The sequence below is a fragment of the Sitodiplosis mosellana genome, unplaced genomic scaffold, assembly GCF_009176505.1.
Source record: "Sitodiplosis mosellana isolate CC-2019 unplaced genomic scaffold, AAFC_SMos_1.0 Smas_scaffold_1, whole genome shotgun sequence".
Lineage (NCBI taxonomy): Eukaryota > Metazoa > Arthropoda > Insecta > Diptera > Cecidomyiidae > Sitodiplosis > Sitodiplosis mosellana.
The window spans coordinates 20,340,756-20,357,539 of record NW_022595244.1 but is presented as its reverse complement, the minus strand read 5'-3'; the positions used below and the strand labels follow the sequence as shown (position 1 = coordinate 20,357,539).

Genomic DNA, 16,784 nt, shown 5'->3' with positions numbered 1-16,784 from the left:
TTATCTTCAAAAATCAATATTTGAATTTAATTCATTCACCAAAAACGTGGCAAAAGACCTCATTTTCATACATAAACGATCTATACGAAAATTTACAATCTGAATAATATCTTACAAAATGCTGTATAAACGATTACAAAAAAAATGCGTTAAAACTAGTGTGATGCATAGCAAATGTTTGGATTTAGTTCGTAAAATAAATGATTGCGTATTACAGTGGTTGTAATGTGATTGTACATTGTGGATTTACAGGTGTCATCTCGACAGCTGTTTCAACTGGATGCAGCTCTTGTGTTGACTGCGCAATAGTTAAAATTTGATCGGGCGGAGCGTCTATATCATTTGTACTGATGATTGTTTCCACCATATTTGCAGGATCAATGTTATTGCTGCTCTGATTGTGTTCTTCGGCCTCGTATTCCGAGTCACTATCAATGAATTCTTTCATATTTTGCAATAGTTGCAAAGTACTAGTATCTTCTATTTTTGCCATTGGTTGCAGCTGTAATTGTTGTTGGTTTTTAGTTTCCGTCGGCTCGTCAAACACGTAATTCCTTCGGGTCGCCATTCGCGTCGAACGTTTCGGTCGACCTTCGTCTTGTTTCGATTCGATTATCACATTTGGATCCAGTCCAGCGATTTCTTCTTTCAATTTCAATTGTTTTTTCAATCTTCTGCATTTCGCTATTGTTGGTTCGCCTTCGATGCCATTGCGATGCAGCAGACTCCGAATCCGATCACATCGCTCTTGAAAAGTTTTACTACCTGAAATTTATTTGATAACAAGTTCAATACATTTTGTTGTCGTAAATAATAATAAATTACTACCTTTCAGCAATTCATTCAAATTCTTTTTGATTCCAGAGGCTCTTAGTAATCGTTTCAGTTTATCCAATTGTTCAAAGACCGTTGGTTTTGAAGCTGGCTGACTATTCTTTTGTTTGGCCGGTCGATCAGGCTGTTTTGAAGCAATTCTATGTTGGGCAAACAAATAGAAATTAACATTAACGTTATCATTCGAATCTGAGTGAACATCAATTTCTTTTCAATGATACTGACTTTCCTGAAGTCGACTTTCCATACAATGGTCGCGATATGATTTTATGAACCGGCGGCATTTTGTTAAGCGTTCGCTTTGTCGGTTGGATGAAAGTTTTTTGCGATTGCACTGAATGCATTACGGGGAACTCATTCTTTTCATCATCCGATGATGATTCGTCATAAGAATATAAAACATGCAACGGAACTGTAAATGCATGACTTTTAATTATAGATCAAATCAAATTAATTTTTATTTGGTAACGAACGATATCCCACCTTTTGCGTTAAAATAAACATCATCTGGAATATGGCCTTTCTGTTTTCGTTGATTCGCTAAATACATCTTGTTACCCCAATGTCTATTTGAAAGAAAAAAAGTGAAACAAATTATCTCAACTGCTTTGCACTGATTCAGACCAAATTCACTCACTGTGTGTGGTTGTGCTGATGCCTCCTACTGCTCGTCGAATTTGCTAGAAAATAGTCTTCATCACTTGATGAATCAACATATGGCCTGAAATCGAAAAGGAAACCTAAATTCTCGAAAAATGCAAATGATTTATGCGTAACTTACGCGTTAAGAGATATGCCAAAAATGTCTTTGGGCTCCTTCCTCTTATGAGATCGCCGATTGTTGTTGGCATTGTGTTTTTCTATCTTAACTTGGGTTGTTGTTCTGCATAACGGCTCGACTTTAATAAAAGCTGGTTCAATTACAACATCATCCTTGGCTCGTTCGTCATCAAGTTCATTTTTCAGGCATAACTTGGAGATGATCGGTTTCAAATCAGCATCATATTCTTTCTTAACGTAGACAGTTGAACTGTTTTGTTCAAATTCTATGGACACGTTGAATAACGATTGAATATTATTGTCTTCAGAAATTAAACCGATATCATCGACGCTGGCAATTGGTTGATTTAAGGCAGAGTCACTGTACTCATCGTCACTGTCAATGACTCGTTTCTTCTTCTTTTTACGTGCGGGAATTACGATGGCCGATTCGAGTAGAGCTTTTGCTTTAAGCGCATTATAAAGATGAGTGCTTTGTTTCTTTGATTTTGGACCAGGTTTTTCGTTTGGATCGCGAATGTAGTTATTATACAAGTGATTTGAGTCTTCGTTATTGAATTGATCAATTTGATTTTCATTCTCGCCCAATTCAGCCGAATGATTCGAAGGTGTCGGTGATTTTGATTGTAACAATCGTTCACGTTCTTCTTCAAGTTCGCTACCGCCACTATTGCCATCATTATAAACCAGTATCCTCCGACGTTTTTTGACCTCGTTTTTCGAAATCGCATCCTTTGACGAAACTTCACTTACAATTTCATCAGCAGTGATCATTTCACATGGCCCCTCTTCGCCTGAACATGATTGATTTTCAGCTCCCTGATTTTCGACATCCGAATTTGGTTCGAAAATGTCTGGTATCTGACTGGTTTCGATTTCATTGAGTTCGTTCAGAGTCTGTATTTCATTTGATTCAGCATTAAATGCTCCATGGCTTTGACTGGAAGGTGAATTGTATTCAATATTTGACTGACTTGTGGAATCAATGTTATCTTTTCCATTCGAGTTTCCATTTGATGAACGATGATATGCATCTTCAAAAATCTCTTCTGTTTCATTTAAAGGTGAGTTTAAAGTGGTGGATATGATCTGTGAATTGAGGACTTTTTCGGTGAGAGAATTTTGCGTTTCAGGACATTCTTGTGATATGAATTCAGCCGAAGTAGTTTCAAGCAATGATTCAATGGGTTTATCCAAATCGAATGGCGTCACATCGTCCAAGTTCTCTGCTGTTGAATCAGTAATATCTGTGCTATTTTCCACTTGCGATAACTCATTCAAGTGGCTTTCAAGTAAACTTGAAACATTCTCATCACTATCCTGATGTAGACTTGCGTCATTGCCGGTTATACAACTGGCCAGGTTATCAAAATCCAGCCGACTATCAGTAAACGACGAATTATCCGGTAATTCACCCGTATTTGGTGCTTCAATGCCATCGGTGTCGATAAGCGAACTCAATATTGATGTTAGATTTTCATCCAAATCACTCATTTTACCCAGGGCTTCCCCGAATTAATAACATTCAACTTATTATTATTATTGTTAAAAATCTGGAAAAATCAAGCAGACAAATCAAATGCATATTCAGTTTTCGTTAAATAAAGTGCAGGGAGCACGGAGTGTATGACAAACAAAAACGTAAACAAACAAACATTCGTAGAGTGAAAAAAAAAGAAACGTCAAAAGCGGGCGAAATCTCATAAGATTCTATTTTTGTTGTTACACTGGAGAATTCAAATATTTTTCCAGCAGTTGGTCCCATTGGAATATGGAATTATCGCTGGTATTTTCGTGATTAAATCCGAATTGAGTTACATACACAAAAACTTTGCATGCAAATGGTATGATTCAATAAAATCAAACTCACAAATCACATTGAATTTGATCAATTTAATGGCGAATGAAATTCCCTCCTGAAGCCAATTTAAGCATCCATTGTGTTGTTTAGTGATTTCTTTGTTTCATCTAACACTGTTTTCTTCAGACATTCAATGCGTTCGTACTTGGTTGCATGAATTTTGTGAGCAAATTCTATTTATTCGCAACAAAATGATAAGACGCATAAAAATGCAATCAAACTTTGGTAAATGTTGTTTTCACTTCTTTGCGTAAATGCAATTATTTTGACATTACGATTTCGTGTATTTGTACAGTCTCACGAAGTTCGTTCTATCTCTCCAAATGTCATTGGTCATTTAATCTCCATCGATTGCGGTTTGTGTGTGTGTGTGTGTGTGTGTGTGTGTGTGTGTGCGTATGTAGTTCGAAGCATATGATGGTATGTGTGAGCATCATCGGTGTTGGTAACAACTCAAATATTTGTACGTTAAACAGAGTTCGTTTCACTTGATGCTTATTACAGATTAAATCAAACCATTTCCAATCATTGAATCAGATGAATAAAAACGAGAAATGAATTTCCATTTGATTTCTGCATCGTTCCATTGAAATGTGATAGCATTTAGTTTGCATCGGAATGGCTTTAGGGTGATACCGTTTTTCGTGTCTCCAATGTCATTTGAGTTGCCGCTCGCATTGATTGGTGGCGCTGTATTCGGTCGTCCATTTTCAATCGATTACTAAGGAGAAAAAAAAATAGAATCGTCTTGAAACCGCAAGGTCGGAAAGCTGTAAATTTCCACAAAGAAAGTCGCAAAATCTGAAATCAATTTGATTTTTGTTTTAGTTTACTTTTAATCTACAGTGCACGGAATTTTAGGATTTTGTTATATGGTAGCATCAACTTTTTTTTGGATTTACGTTTCGTCATTTAATTCTTTTGTTGAGCGAAAAACTTGTTTCGACCGTGTTCTGTTCATTGGTGTGTTGTTCGTAGAAAAAGAAGAAGCAGTCACAAAAGCAAGTAATATATAGAAGAAAGGTTTCAATTTAGAACTGTGTATCTGCGCGCCTTGTGTCTCTCATTCAGTCTTTCACGCAAATACACAGAAAAACGCACGATTTTTGTACGGTGCAAAGTGGAGACGAATACACACATCTCATAAAAATATCTATAACGCAATTTGGCAGTAATTTGCAAATCAAAAGAAAAACGAGAATAAGGTGCGAAATATAACCGAAACTATGGCTGCTAGCGATAAACCGTCTGACGAATCATTGTATCCAATTGCGGTTTTAATTGATGAATTAAAAAATGAAGACATTCAGGTGAGTAAATGTCACATTAAATACACAAATTAAAAATGGGAAAAAAAGTTTAAAAATGGCGATAAAAAAATGCTCGTGATCAAACGTACGGCTACAGTTTGTCATAAGCGCTTTAGACAAATGGGCAAAGCCAATTAAATTGTGTTGCGTGCATGCAAAATTTTCGAATTGAAGTTTGTATGCGCCGAATAGTTCAATAGGGCAGGGATTTTGTCGATGGCATTTTTTTTAATTTGACGATGATTTCAATGATTTTCTAAATTTGTACTCGTACATTTCTCTTTTCATCGTTCGCCTCGATGTGTGCTGCATACTGATTTGTTTTTTCTTCTGGTTGCAATTGTATAGCTTCGTTTGAACTCAATTAAAAAACTATCGACAATCGCATTGGCATTGGGCGAGGAACGTACACGATCCGAACTAATTCCATTCTTGACCGAGACAATTTACGATGAGGATGAAGTGCTTCTTGCATTGGCCGAACAATTGGGTCAATTCACAAGTAAGTAAATTCCGTGGATTAATATCTGACTGAAATCTGGTTTATAATAGAAAAGTATTGGATGTGAGTATAATAATTCTGAATTTTGTTCGTTTGAATCTCAATTTAGATTTGGTTGGAGGTCCAGCATATGCAATGTCATTGATTCCGCCGTTGGAAAGCTTGGCCACAGTCGAAGAGACAGTTGTACGTGATAAAGCGGTTGAATCATTGAAAATGGTTGCATCACAACACAGTGTGGCCGATTTACAAACCCATTTCATTCCAACATTAAACACTCTGACATTTGGTGATTGGTTCACATCACGCACATCAGCTTGTGCATTGTTCACGGTGTGTTATCCACGCGTGTCACCAGCAATTAAAGCCGAATTACGCAATAACTTCCGTCAATTGTGTCAAGATGAGACTCCAATGGTATGTATTTTCAAATGTGTAGCATCTCAGCCAGTGGATTCGATATAAATTTAAAAGGGAATAATGATGAACGATTGCATTTTGCTTTGATAGGTGCGTCGTGCTGCCGCTAGTAAATTGGGCGAATTTGCAAAAGTAGTTGAAGTTGAGTATTTGAAATCGGATTTGATTCCAATGTTCGTTCAATTAGCGCAAGACGATCAGGACTCAGTGCGTTTATTGGCTGTTGAAGCGTGCGTTAGCATTGCACAGCTCCTGCAACAGGAGGATGTTGAACAGTTGGTGATGCCAACATTGCGCCAATGTGTAAACGACTCATCCTGGCGTGTGCGCTACATGGTAGCCGACAAGTTCTGCGACTTGCAGAAGGCTGTTGGACCAGATATCACACGTACTGACCTCGTCACCGCTTTCCAATCCCTATTAAAAGATACGGAAGCTGAGGTTCGTTCGGCCGCCGCTTCAAAGGTCAAAGAATTCTGCGCAAACTTAGACAAAACGAATCAGGTTCAAATAATTATGACATCAATTTTGCCATACGTCAAAGAGCTCGTCTCTGATCCAAATCAGCATGTAAAATCTGCTTTGGCATCAGTTATCATGGGCTTGAGCCCGATACTCGGCGTCTACAATACCGTTGAACATTTACTGCCGTTGTTCTTAATCCAGTTGAAAGATGAATGCCCAGACGTTCGACTGAACATCATTTCGAATTTGGACTGTGTAAATGATGTCATCGGAATTCAGCAATTGTCACAAGTGAGTTCGATTCAATTGATGACAACAACGAATCAACGAAAACGTATCTAATAATCGAATTGCTTTTCCTTTGCAGTCACTCCTACCAGCGATCGTCGAATTGGCTGAGGACTCGAAATGGCGTGTACGCTTAGCTATTATCGAATACATGCCAGCGCTTGCTGGTCAATTGGGACAGGAATTCTTTGATCAGAAATTGCGTAAATTGTGCATGGATTGGCTCAGCGATCATGTTTATGCAATTCGTGAGGCGGCTACACTGAACACTAAGAAATTAGTCGATCAATTTGGATCATCGTGGGCAGAAAACACCATAATTCCATCAGTTTTAGTTATGGCACGTGACAAGAACTACTTGCACCGTAAGTGCATCGGAATATTTTCCGTAATCTTAAGCTAGAATTCACTCCTGAGTAACTAATTTGAATGTACTTCCATACGTTTGCCAAATAGGAATGACCTGTCTATTTTGTATCAACGTTTTGGCCGAAGCTTGTGGCGTTGAAATGACAACCAAATTATTATTGCCAACTGTTTTACTATTGGCCACCGATGGAGTGGCCAATGTTCGTTTCAATGTGGCAAAAACATTGCAGAAAATTTCACCTTATTTGGAAGCCACAGCCATTGAGACACAGGTTAAACCGGCTTTGGAACAATTGAATGTAGATCCCGATGTAGATGTCAAGCATTTTGCATCAGAGGCCATCGCAGGAATTGCCGGTAGGTTTCACATTAAATGCAAATCCAATGAATATAAAATGGAAAATTAATGCCGCAGCCATTTTTGTACAGTCGAAATGGGCATAAGTAATTTCTTTGCTGGTGTCGAAGGCAGTGATGTAACCACATCGATTCCATCGGTGCTATCGAACACTGACAACAACGACTCAGTTTCTTTCGTTGAAAACCCCCAAAAACCAGTCGGACCATTCAATAATGACAGTGATTTTGCCAACTTTCAGTTGGGTGAGTTTGGTGATACACAATCAAACTTTGTGTTCCATCATACTCAACGAAAACTATACTGCATTTGCATTAGTTTCGAACATTTTTTTTGACCCAATTCATTGCAGTGAGTCATTCCCTAAAACGACTGTAAATAATGCACCATTTTGAACATTCGGTTCATACATTTTGTCTAATGATCGCTAATTTCTTCTTTTTTTTCAATAAAAATAATCTAATTTATCAAATCTCTTTTTTTACCGAAATCATGACTTACCTCTATCCAACAATTTTCTTTTCAGCTTAAATTATCGCGAGGTCCCATTTTTTTTACACATTTCAAAACAACTAATGTATAAGATGATTAAGATGGAAGCTTCAAAAGAAGACCAATGTTTTCTATATGTCTAAAGGAAAGCAGAAAAAATTAAATTGTAGCAATTAAGTGAAGCATAAATAAGTTCAATAAAATGGATAATTAATAACAAAACTTGTTGCAGAAAATAAATCTCATTTTAAGATGATTATCCACATAAAAATTCAATGAAAAAGTGATTATGATTTTGGTAAATTGATCGCCGTAAAAAAAAAAGCATTAGAATTTTTACGAATAAATTTTGATTTGTTTTTATAGAGCGGTTTCACCACCACCAACACAACCACCATACATCATGACTCTTGTCAAAATTTACTTTAGGAAAAAAATAAAATAAATTAAATCATTCATTTCAGGCTATTTTACATGCAATTATAAAAATGAAAATTGTGCAGAACCGCTCCCGAATCGTTGTGTATTTGATTGTGTGTCGACGAAAAGTTGACAAATGTTCGATGATATTTTGAAAGATGCAGATGCAAAAATAAATTGTTTTTGAAGACACAAATGTTGAATTGCGAATATGTATTATACATCTTGAATCTAAAAAACAAAAAAAAAGAAGCAAAATGAATAGTGGAAACGTAACACATTTTAATCGCATAAGTTCAATTCATTGTGAATTTTTATTTCAAATATTCATTAAAATAAATTATTCATACGTATGAACAATATCTACTAAATAAATAGGATGAAACGAACATTAACACTTTCGATGTTTTATTGCAATTTTTTGAAATGAATAGCTCTTTGTCCAATCTATTTCTTGTGTTTCTAGGTGCGCAAATATTACTCCAAGCTCACTATTTTATAGTGATTAGTCGTTGACGTAATATTGGATTCTAAACATGAGGAATCGTTTTGGTTTCTCCGAGAAACAGGCCGAGTGTAACCAGTTAATCAGATGACTTTGGAGTAGCAGTTTAATTTGTTAAAAACGATTTGCCTACCTTTTTTGGACTCGCTGCACCATACTAACCTTTGCAATTATTCAATTGATATCAATTTAATTTAATTCAATAAAATCGTACATAACTTGAATTGAACAAAAGTAAGAATCAAACACATGATTTTATGCTCACATTTTCTTTTTATTTTAATTTCACATTCACCTCAACGCATCATCTGGCTTCTTTTGGAAATAAAATCGAGAGTCGATTATAAAAAAAATATGTGCACATGTAGGCGTGCACATATAGCAACTGTTTCTTATCAGTTTAATCAAGTTTAAATGTCACATTATTTTTCTTGATAGGCAAAATGTTCCAAATTAGTCTTAAAATTTATATTCATCTCCTTCGAAATTGCTGTCAACATTCCGTTATTATACCACTTGTTATTTCTTTGTTTGTTTTTTTTCTTTATTATGGGTCTATTTTATATTTTAAACCATGGATTTGTTTAAACTAGTTTTTTTTTTACATGTACAGTACAGATGAAAGCAGTGTGATTAAAAGTTAAATAATGCAAGTGTGATTTTAGCCGTTAGAACTAGTGGTAGATTGGTTATGATGGTGTGTTGATGTTATACTTTTACATTTTTTTTATTTTTAATAGTAAATGCTATTGGTTGGATCGAAAGGAGAGTATGTTGATTTATGTGTTCCCGTTGATAATTGGAAGTGAAGTCCCTATTTTTCTTCTCTATTTTACTCTGTTATGCACAGGAATATATCTTTCAAAAAAAATTTTTTTACACATATTCGCGCTTTGGTCATTTCGAGTGTAGCGATGCTTGTGTGCATTGCGCCTAAACTGTCAAATTTGCACTCCTTTCGGTCTAATCAATAGTTATGTGATTTCCGTACTTTTTATTCTCAATAGATACAAATTATTACTTTGAATGACATTTTTATGCCATATTTTGTGTGTGACTGTGTGATTTTGGCATAAAAAGTCGCATATATATATCAAAATGTGAGATTGTTTCGCTTTTTTACTTAACAAAATTTAGGTAAATTTTCACTCATTGTCAGAAATGTTGAATTTGATTTTGAAATATAGCCAAACGAATTGAAGAAAATCAATTTTGAATTGGATTTATTGGGGGAAAAAAAGGATTTTTATGATCTTTGAGCATTTTCAATTCTGAATTGAGAACCTATTAATTTCATTGTATGTTTTATTCTGTTATGTGTTGCATAAACATGACTTCCGTTACAAGATCCTTTTTGTCGATAAGATTACAAACGTTTTTTTTTTTTTTGGTTGCTACCTAAATGACCAGATTCACAGTAGATTACAATCTGGCAAAACCTGAACATTTCGTCTTTAAGCGTATCGATTGTTTTCTTTGTATGGTTTTATGGAGTCGCATCAAAATGATTGGCTTCTTTTTTTTATCACTATTCTTTTTCATTTCATTTCTTTTTTTTTTTTTTAAATATCAAACTGAATTCCAAGAATTTCACTCAGTGAATTGAAAATAGACAAAACCGAGTTAGAGAGAAAGAAATATTTTGAATATTTTGTTTGTTTGTTTGCATATAAAGTGCTAACTGCCAATGAATTTTATGGGTGAAAATTGTTGGTGCAGACTTTTCTGTGGTAGGCTTAGCTTCAGCTGATATTGCGTATTTGACGTAACCATTCTACGAATTCGTCCAGCAATACGGGCCCTGTGAAAATCGAGAGGAGGGAAAGAGAGAGGTTAGTCACTAGAAACATATGCTTCAATCTGCATTCACTTACAGGCGCCGTCGACGTCATAGTTTGACAAGTCGGGTGTGATGGTGCGAGAGAATTCGAGAATGTTACACCATTGGTCTTTGTTGATCACTTTGTACTTTGATTGTTGCAAGAATTGTGCGAATTCTGGATACATTTGCCATTGTTTGCCCAACAATAGGTGCAGCATCGCCTTTGCCGTTTCAATGTCCATACTTCGTTGATCCTTGTCCTGCTTGTTTTGAATATAGTACGACATATCGAACGATTACACATCACTGATTCATATTATAAATTAAGCAACTGGATTCAGTTTTCAGTTGAAACTCACCCGCGCGAAATCGTATGCATACCGGTAGACATTTTTGAACACGTTCTGATCATTCAACGAGCTTCTTAACGAGTCTAATTTATACTGCAATTTTATGGCTGAATCACACTGTAAATCCGTCAAACCTTTTTGCCACTCAGCCTGAGTGAAGAAACCCATTTGTCGTGCGTTCATTTTGTATGCTATCACTGTGAAATTGCGAACAAATGTAAACGAAACGATGATGAGAACATTGAAAATTGCAAATGAATGTAATGACGAAACAAAACAAAAAGATGAGCTCACCCAGCATGACAACATCTTCTGGTTCTACGCCAATGTCCTTGCAAAATTGTTCCATTGCATCTGGGCCGAGCACGTCTGGTTCATTGACTGTGGTGTATTGCTTGAACCAACTGAGACAACGTTTACTACTAAATCCATCTTCGACTTTGTTTGTGCGCCTCGAACTAATAATGTCAAATAGAACAAACATCAGAGAAATATATCAATCAAATTGTTAGCCACACTGTTTTCCTCGTTGTAGTGTTCGTCATCGGTGTTGTCGATTATCTGAATGAAACTCACTTTTCCAGTTCATCCATGCAACAAATACAATATTTTAACTTGTCAATTTTTCAAATGTTTTAATACACACACACACGACGTACTTTTGCGCTAATGATTTTCGTTAAAGTATTTATTTAGTCAGAAAATGTCGAATTGTATGAAAATCCTACAGAATTTCTTGATTAATTTTTTTTTTCATTCAACACTTTTTATTTTTTTTCCGTTTTTATTGAGCAATCAATGTGTTGTTGGCAGTAAGATTTCCATCCAAATCAAAGACCACAACCAAATCGGTCGACAGATAAGAGAGCAAGTGACAAAAAAATCGCCCAATCCAAAGAAAATAACGAAGCAAACCCGGTTGTGAAAGCAAATGGACGAAAAAACGAACACATGAGATATTTTTTTTTTTCAATCTATAAATAACAAAGTGGGTTAAACGCAAACGGTAAAAATCATTTGAAAAAAAAGCGAACACTTGCTATAGTGGTTGGGTTGTAGTGAGAGAATCCGATGTTTTCTTATGTGATGATGCGTATGTGTGTATTGATGTGCGCAACGTAACACGTATGTTAAACGTTTGCTCAGAAACGAGAGATTAAATTTTGTTGCTGTCGATTCGCTGAAGAAAAAAAAATCACTCAACACACTGTCTCTGGCTCTTGGTGATCGCTTACGTATCAACTGATTCACTGTCACTAATCGAAGCCAATTTGATTGAATAGGCATCGAAACGTACGGGCTCTTTGATTTGGAGCTGCATGAATTGCAGAAATTCAATGGATAAATTTTGAAGTACACACACTACAGCGTTGTGAAAGGTTTCTCTCTCGAAATTATTGTCGTTTAAATGAATATAGATTGCAGGGAAAATCGATAGCAACATAATCAAATAGTTAAATTGTTCAAATTTAAACCATTTTCCATTTGTGTTGCATACACACACATACACTCTTTCTCCGTCTACTAGTTTAATAGGAGTGTATTTGATACAATTCTGACCTTGAATCACTATTGCTCGAGCAAGTTCATGTTTAAATCAATGCCAAGTACAATTTTATGTTGAACAAAACAGCTGTTTCGCACGAACAAATCGGAGTTTGAAACGACAACGAAAAAAAAAAAAAATCGATAGAGATCACGTTTCGCTAGACTGACTCTTACCTGGAAAAGTTGTTTCGTTGTCGTTTGGACGTCTGTCGTTCCTCTTCAGCTGGTGTCATATCCATCGAACGCTTTTTACCCCGTGGCATTATTTATGCGAACCGAAACACAAATACAAGCATAAACACTCGAATTCGACGTTATTTTCGACACTCCGGAATAAACGTGATTTATTCCACCTTAACTGTTTGTACCCGAATAGATAATCACCACTGCACAACACTGTATGAAAATTAGTATTGATACGGCTTCGTTGTTATTATTGCTTGAATAAGAGTAAGCACTTCAAAATCCATGTGATTTCAATTACGGGCTGACAATTTCTGCGAAGAATAATAATGCAAAACAAAAGCAAATTACATTTATTGGAAATTGTACGCGAAGAAGAAGAAGAAGACGACGATAGAGAACGATGCAAATCACTGGAGCTAATGAGAGAATTTTCCTGAACAAGGTTATGTTACCGAATTGCACACCAAAAAGTTGACAAACACGATTAAAAATCGAATCATGTGAAAATTGTATTTGACATCTCTGTATTATATAGAAATTTTACACCTCAAAATGGGATTATTTTTGCGATCAAAGCTAATGAAATGCAAGGTTTTTTTGTCGCATTTCTTTGAGCAATGAATATCAATAACATTTGACATTTGCGATTTTTTTTTTGGAAATTCGATAAAATTAGCTTTGTTCTATTGGTCAAATGAAATATGTTGATCAAATAATGCATCTGTTGTGTCATATGAGCAGCACCCCAAAACTCATTCAATCGAAACGATTCACAGAGCACAATGAAGGTATAGATCACTAATAATGGTTATGGTAATGATTCGCCCATTTCCCCCAGCTCTCTCTCTCTCTCTCTCTCTCTCCGCTCCGTCTGTCAAACATCGACAATACAAACCTTAGAAAATGTCTCTTTCAATCGATTCTAAACAACACTCAATCCAATTAATCAATGGTTTTTCTTTTGATTATGGAACTTCTAATTTTCTTTTTAATTAACTTTTAGCAAAAATTCACATATACCGTCGAAAATCGAATTTTTAATAATGATGATGATTAAAATGATGATGATGATAACAATAAATAACACACAGTAATTCTGAATAAAAGAAATTTGACTTTTCAAGACGACAATTTCGATAGAATAAATATTGGCTGAAGACGAATCAAATGATTGAACACTTTTATTTTGAAAACAAACTTGACAATTTAACGATTGCAAACTGTTTTTTTTTTTTTTGGGAAAATTTTATGTGATTTGCCTGAAGTCAGTGAATCCCTTTTATTTTCCCAGTTTTGGTTAGAACGATGCGTCAAATCGTGTACACACTGTACAACATCAAACATTTACAGTAACACACATAAACGGATTGTATTCACAAGTGATGCCATTGAATCGCCATTGCCACATACGTCAAAATCAGATGAAACAAAGAACACGAACTTCTAAATACTTGCCCGAATTAGAATGTGCCCGAACAAATGCCCGTTGTGCTATTGAAAATTAACACTCAAATCAATTGTTTGGAATTTTGATTTTAGCAATTTTCAATTTTCAAGCGCTTACTTTGTCACATACACTTTTTGTCGAAAATTTAATTCTATTATGTTTCCATCTCGTTTCATTTGTGTACTGCTCGCACATGTCATAATTCTATTTATCGTTTTGGCCGAAATGTCAACTGTCAACACAAAAGTTGAGCCGAACAGTTTAACTCGTATCTATTTCGTTGAATTTTACTTTGGGAAAATCGACAATTGGTAAAAAAATTTCTCAGTGACTAATCACAGAGGCTCTACATTAGCTAATAGTGTTTGCTCCAAATACAAAGCAAAATCCTGTGAAATCAATTTTTCTCATACCACCATAACTAGGGAATAATCCAGGTAATTTTTTTTATTTCTAATGAGTTCAAATGAGTCAACAACAGTTTAGAGAAAAGAAACAAATGGAAATTGATTTTGAAAACTGGCAATTCCATACTGAATAACATCTGTTGTGTGAGCACGAAGAAGCCCGAAAAAAATATTCAGCTGTCAAATCGCACATTCAACCAAATTCTGACACATACAAAACATAACACACAATCCGCGAAAGTTATCCACACATGTATACACGAGATAAAAATAATGAAAACACTTATCATCATCGTTTCTTTTTATTATTACATAAAAAAAAATTGACATAAATATTTGTGTATAGTGTTTATGTTCAAGCTCCTCCGAATGATTACAGTTTAGCAATTTAAAAACAAACAAAAAAGACAAAAATTGAGATAGATAAATGAGAGTAAGAAATTGACATTGAAATCAAATGAATGAAAGTAGAGAGAGGGAAATGTTGGACTCGATTTGCGATGATAAGATCTTCGCTCAATTAACTGATTTGTTTGGTGATACAGTACCGACCGAAATCATATTGAAAACGGGACAGGAAACGAAATGGAAATGTAAGTGTATTTGTAATTTCAACTCATTGGCTGCTTAATCAAAGTAGCCTATAAAGACAAATGGCGTTTTAAGCGCGAAAAATACTCGAATGTTGATATTGCACAACCGTCACATCAAATCACATCACATTACATTCAAAACAACTTTCAAAATCATTTGTAAAACTGTTCCATTTGTTGATTGGTGCATATTTTAACGGCTCTTCAATAGTCAGCGCAACAATTCTAGTTAGAATTTTGTTTTGTGCGAGAAAAAACGATAGTTTTGCTTATTTTGTTTATTTTTCTTACATTTCAAGTGGAACAGTGCATTGAAAAGCTGGTGAAATTTGACCCGAGAACTGTTCAACGTCCAATGACAGTAAATATGGAAAAATATAATACCAACAACAACAATTTATCTGATGATGATGACGCAGACGTTTTAATTGAATCTGAAGAGATTCAACAAGTCAATACAACTGCCGCCAAACCGAAAAAACCAAGTGGTTCTGCACAAAATGAGGAACAGGAAAAACGATGCCCTTGGCCAACTTACAAACAACACAATGCTGGCTTTACAGCAACCAATCTACCGTTACCGAATCATCGTCCTGGGCCCAATTCGAAGCAGCCACGACTCACATCAAACGCAATGGACAAACATCCAGATGTAGCTGAAATAATTAAGCACATTGAACAGAATCACCTAATTTTGATTTGCATGAGAGGTGCACCAGGCAGTGGAAAATCATACCTAGCCAAATCGATTATTGATCGAACAATGCACAGTGACTACGACAATCACATCTTTTCGACGGATGATTTTTTCTTCAATAGACGCACGAAACAGTATAATTTCGATCGGAATCGTCTTGGTCAAGCCCATGAATCGAATCAGTTTCGTGTGGCCCAACGTTCAATGAACGGGTGGAGTCCGATTATCGTTGACAACACGAACATGAAATGGTGGGAGATGTTCAATTATTTCAAAACAGCTGTGCAATACGGATATATCATAAAAATTCTGGAGCCGAACACACCGTGGCGAATTTCAGTTGGTAAATTAGCACAGCGCAATAAACATGGTGTTGACCAAGAGGCAATCGCAAGAATGCTCTCGAATTATGAACCAGGCACCGTTGAAGATATTTTGCGTGCGATGCAAATCAACTACCCGATGACACCTCAGCTTCGGAAATTCCCTGAAATTCAACCACAGCAGCAGCAGGGACCTAGTGGTTATAGCAGTAATCGATTGTCTGCTTCGGACAACGGTTATTCGCGTTTCACGCCGAAGGAACAGCGATCAACGAAGAAATATGATTGGAATCGTGAGAACGTTGGCGACTATAGGGTAGCTAGTAGTAGTGAAAATAAATTGGAAAATTTCACCGAGGCATGGCCGGCCTTCGAAGAAGAACAATCCAGTTTTTGGAACAAAGACTCAGATGCTAAATTGAAAACCGAAAAAAGTTTACCGAAGCCACAGCGGGCCAAGATGACGGGCAATGCAAACATTGAAAATATATACAGTCTTTTACAGGATAAATCAAACTCAAAAAGTGCCAATGAAGAAGGTATGGATGCTGAGAGGGCTGCTGGCGTTCCACTGAAACGACACAACAAAAAATGCACCAATGAAAACCAGTCATTCCAAGAAATACGTCAAATCTATCCACAAATACCGGTTGCACCGCTGTGGGATCTGTTTGAAAAGTGCAACGGTGATGGTAACTGGACCATGGATATTCTGCTGAATGAAAGCGAAACCAAAGACCTGCAAACGCTGAATTCACAGGAAGAAATTGACCGCGATAATTTTACATGCGACTGCGATGAGCCATT

At 35.9% G+C, this 16,784-nt stretch overlaps 4 protein-coding genes across 9 annotated transcripts in view; 2 read left to right on the top strand and 2 right to left on the bottom strand.

Moving 5' to 3' along the window:
• Positions 1-4,353, bottom strand: LOC129579077 (MATH and LRR domain-containing protein PFE0570w-like). The gene is made up of 7 exons (XM_055468673.1): positions 3,485-4,353; positions 1,616-3,167; positions 1,472-1,555; positions 1,318-1,400; positions 1,060-1,246; positions 829-974; positions 1-765 (listed from the first exon to the last, which is right to left on the bottom strand). Exons 2-7 carry the CDS (start codon positions 3,106-3,108, stop codon positions 212-214), a joined length of 2,547 nt encoding a protein of 848 aa, XP_055324648.1. The 5' UTR covers positions 3,109-3,167; positions 3,485-4,353; the 3' UTR covers positions 1-211.
• LOC129579079 (serine/threonine-protein phosphatase PP2A 65 kDa regulatory subunit) lies at positions 3,271-8,494 on the top strand. Of its 3 annotated transcripts, XM_055468700.1 has the most exons (8): positions 4,173-4,480; positions 4,567-4,785; positions 5,134-5,287; positions 5,397-5,704; positions 5,798-6,463; positions 6,540-6,825; positions 6,917-7,186; positions 7,714-8,494. In XM_055468700.1, the coding sequence occupies exons 2-8, from the start codon at positions 4,702-4,704 to the stop codon at positions 7,716-7,718; spliced, it is 1,773 nt and encodes a 590-aa protein (XP_055324675.1). In that variant the 5' UTR covers positions 4,173-4,480; positions 4,567-4,701; the 3' UTR covers positions 7,719-8,494. The 3 variants fall into 3 exon arrangements, with proteins under 3 accessions (XP_055324687.1, XP_055324675.1, XP_055324664.1); XM_055468712.1 differs by having other exon boundaries at positions 3,271-4,785; XM_055468689.1 differs by having other exon boundaries at positions 4,214-4,480; positions 6,917-8,494.
• Positions 8,495-9,126: 632 nt separating this feature from the next.
• On the bottom strand, positions 9,127-14,195 carry LOC129579083 (DCN1-like protein 4). Of its 4 annotated transcripts, XM_055468744.1 has the most exons (7): positions 14,075-14,195; positions 13,966-14,001; positions 12,499-12,821; positions 11,071-11,234; positions 10,786-10,973; positions 10,479-10,686; positions 9,127-10,405 (listed from the first exon to the last, which is right to left on the bottom strand). In XM_055468744.1, exons 3-7 carry the CDS (start codon positions 12,585-12,587, stop codon positions 10,347-10,349), a joined length of 708 nt encoding a protein of 235 aa, XP_055324719.1. In that variant the 5' UTR covers positions 12,588-12,821; positions 13,966-14,001; positions 14,075-14,195; the 3' UTR covers positions 9,127-10,346. The 4 variants fall into 4 exon arrangements, with proteins under 4 accessions (XP_055324719.1, XP_055324709.1, XP_055324701.1 ...); XM_055468734.1 differs by having other exon boundaries at positions 13,966-14,185; XM_055468726.1 differs by having other exon boundaries at positions 13,406-14,104.
• Positions 14,188-16,784, top strand: part of LOC129580468 (uncharacterized) — a 2,927-nt gene continuing 330 nt past the window's right edge. The window contains exons 1-3 of the mRNA XM_055470914.1: positions 14,188-14,394; positions 14,711-14,957; positions 15,257-16,778. Coding sequence (XP_055326889.1) covers positions 14,822-14,957; positions 15,257-16,778 — 1,658 coding nt within the window. The 5' untranslated portion in view covers positions 14,188-14,394; positions 14,711-14,821. The remainder of the gene's footprint in view (positions 14,395-14,710; positions 14,958-15,256; positions 16,779-16,784) is intronic.

Coding starts and splice junctions, on each gene's coding strand:
- LOC129579077 (XM_055468673.1), bottom strand. CDS start 3,108: ATGAGTGATTTGGATGAAAATCTAACATCAATATTGAGTTCGCTTATC. Junction 1,401..1,471: donor CATCAGCACAACCACACACA/GTGAGTGAATTT, acceptor TCTTTCAAATAG/ACATTGGGGTAACAAGATGT. Junction 1,247..1,317: donor TGTTTATTTTAACGCAAAAG/GTGGGATATCGT, acceptor ATGCATTTACAG/TTCCGTTGCATGTTTTATAT.
- LOC129579079 (XM_055468689.1), top strand. CDS start 4,702: ATGGCTGCTAGCGATAAACCGTCTGACGAATCATTGTATCCAATTGCG. Junction 4,786..5,133: donor TAAAAAATGAAGACATTCAG/GTGAGTAAATGT, acceptor GCAATTGTATAG/CTTCGTTTGAACTCAATTAA. Junction 6,464..6,539: donor GAATTCAGCAATTGTCACAA/GTGAGTTCGATT, acceptor TTTCCTTTGCAG/TCACTCCTACCAGCGATCGT.
- LOC129579083 (XM_055468744.1), bottom strand. CDS start 12,587: ATGCCACGGGGTAAAAAGCGTTCGATGGATATGACACCAGCTGAAGAG. Junction 10,974..11,070: donor AGAAGATGTTGTCATGCTGG/GTGAGCTCATCT, acceptor GCAATTTCACAG/TGATAGCATACAAAATGAAC. Junction 10,406..10,478: donor CTATGACGTCGACGGCGCCT/GTAAGTGAATGC, acceptor CGATTTTCACAG/GGCCCGTATTGCTGGACGAA.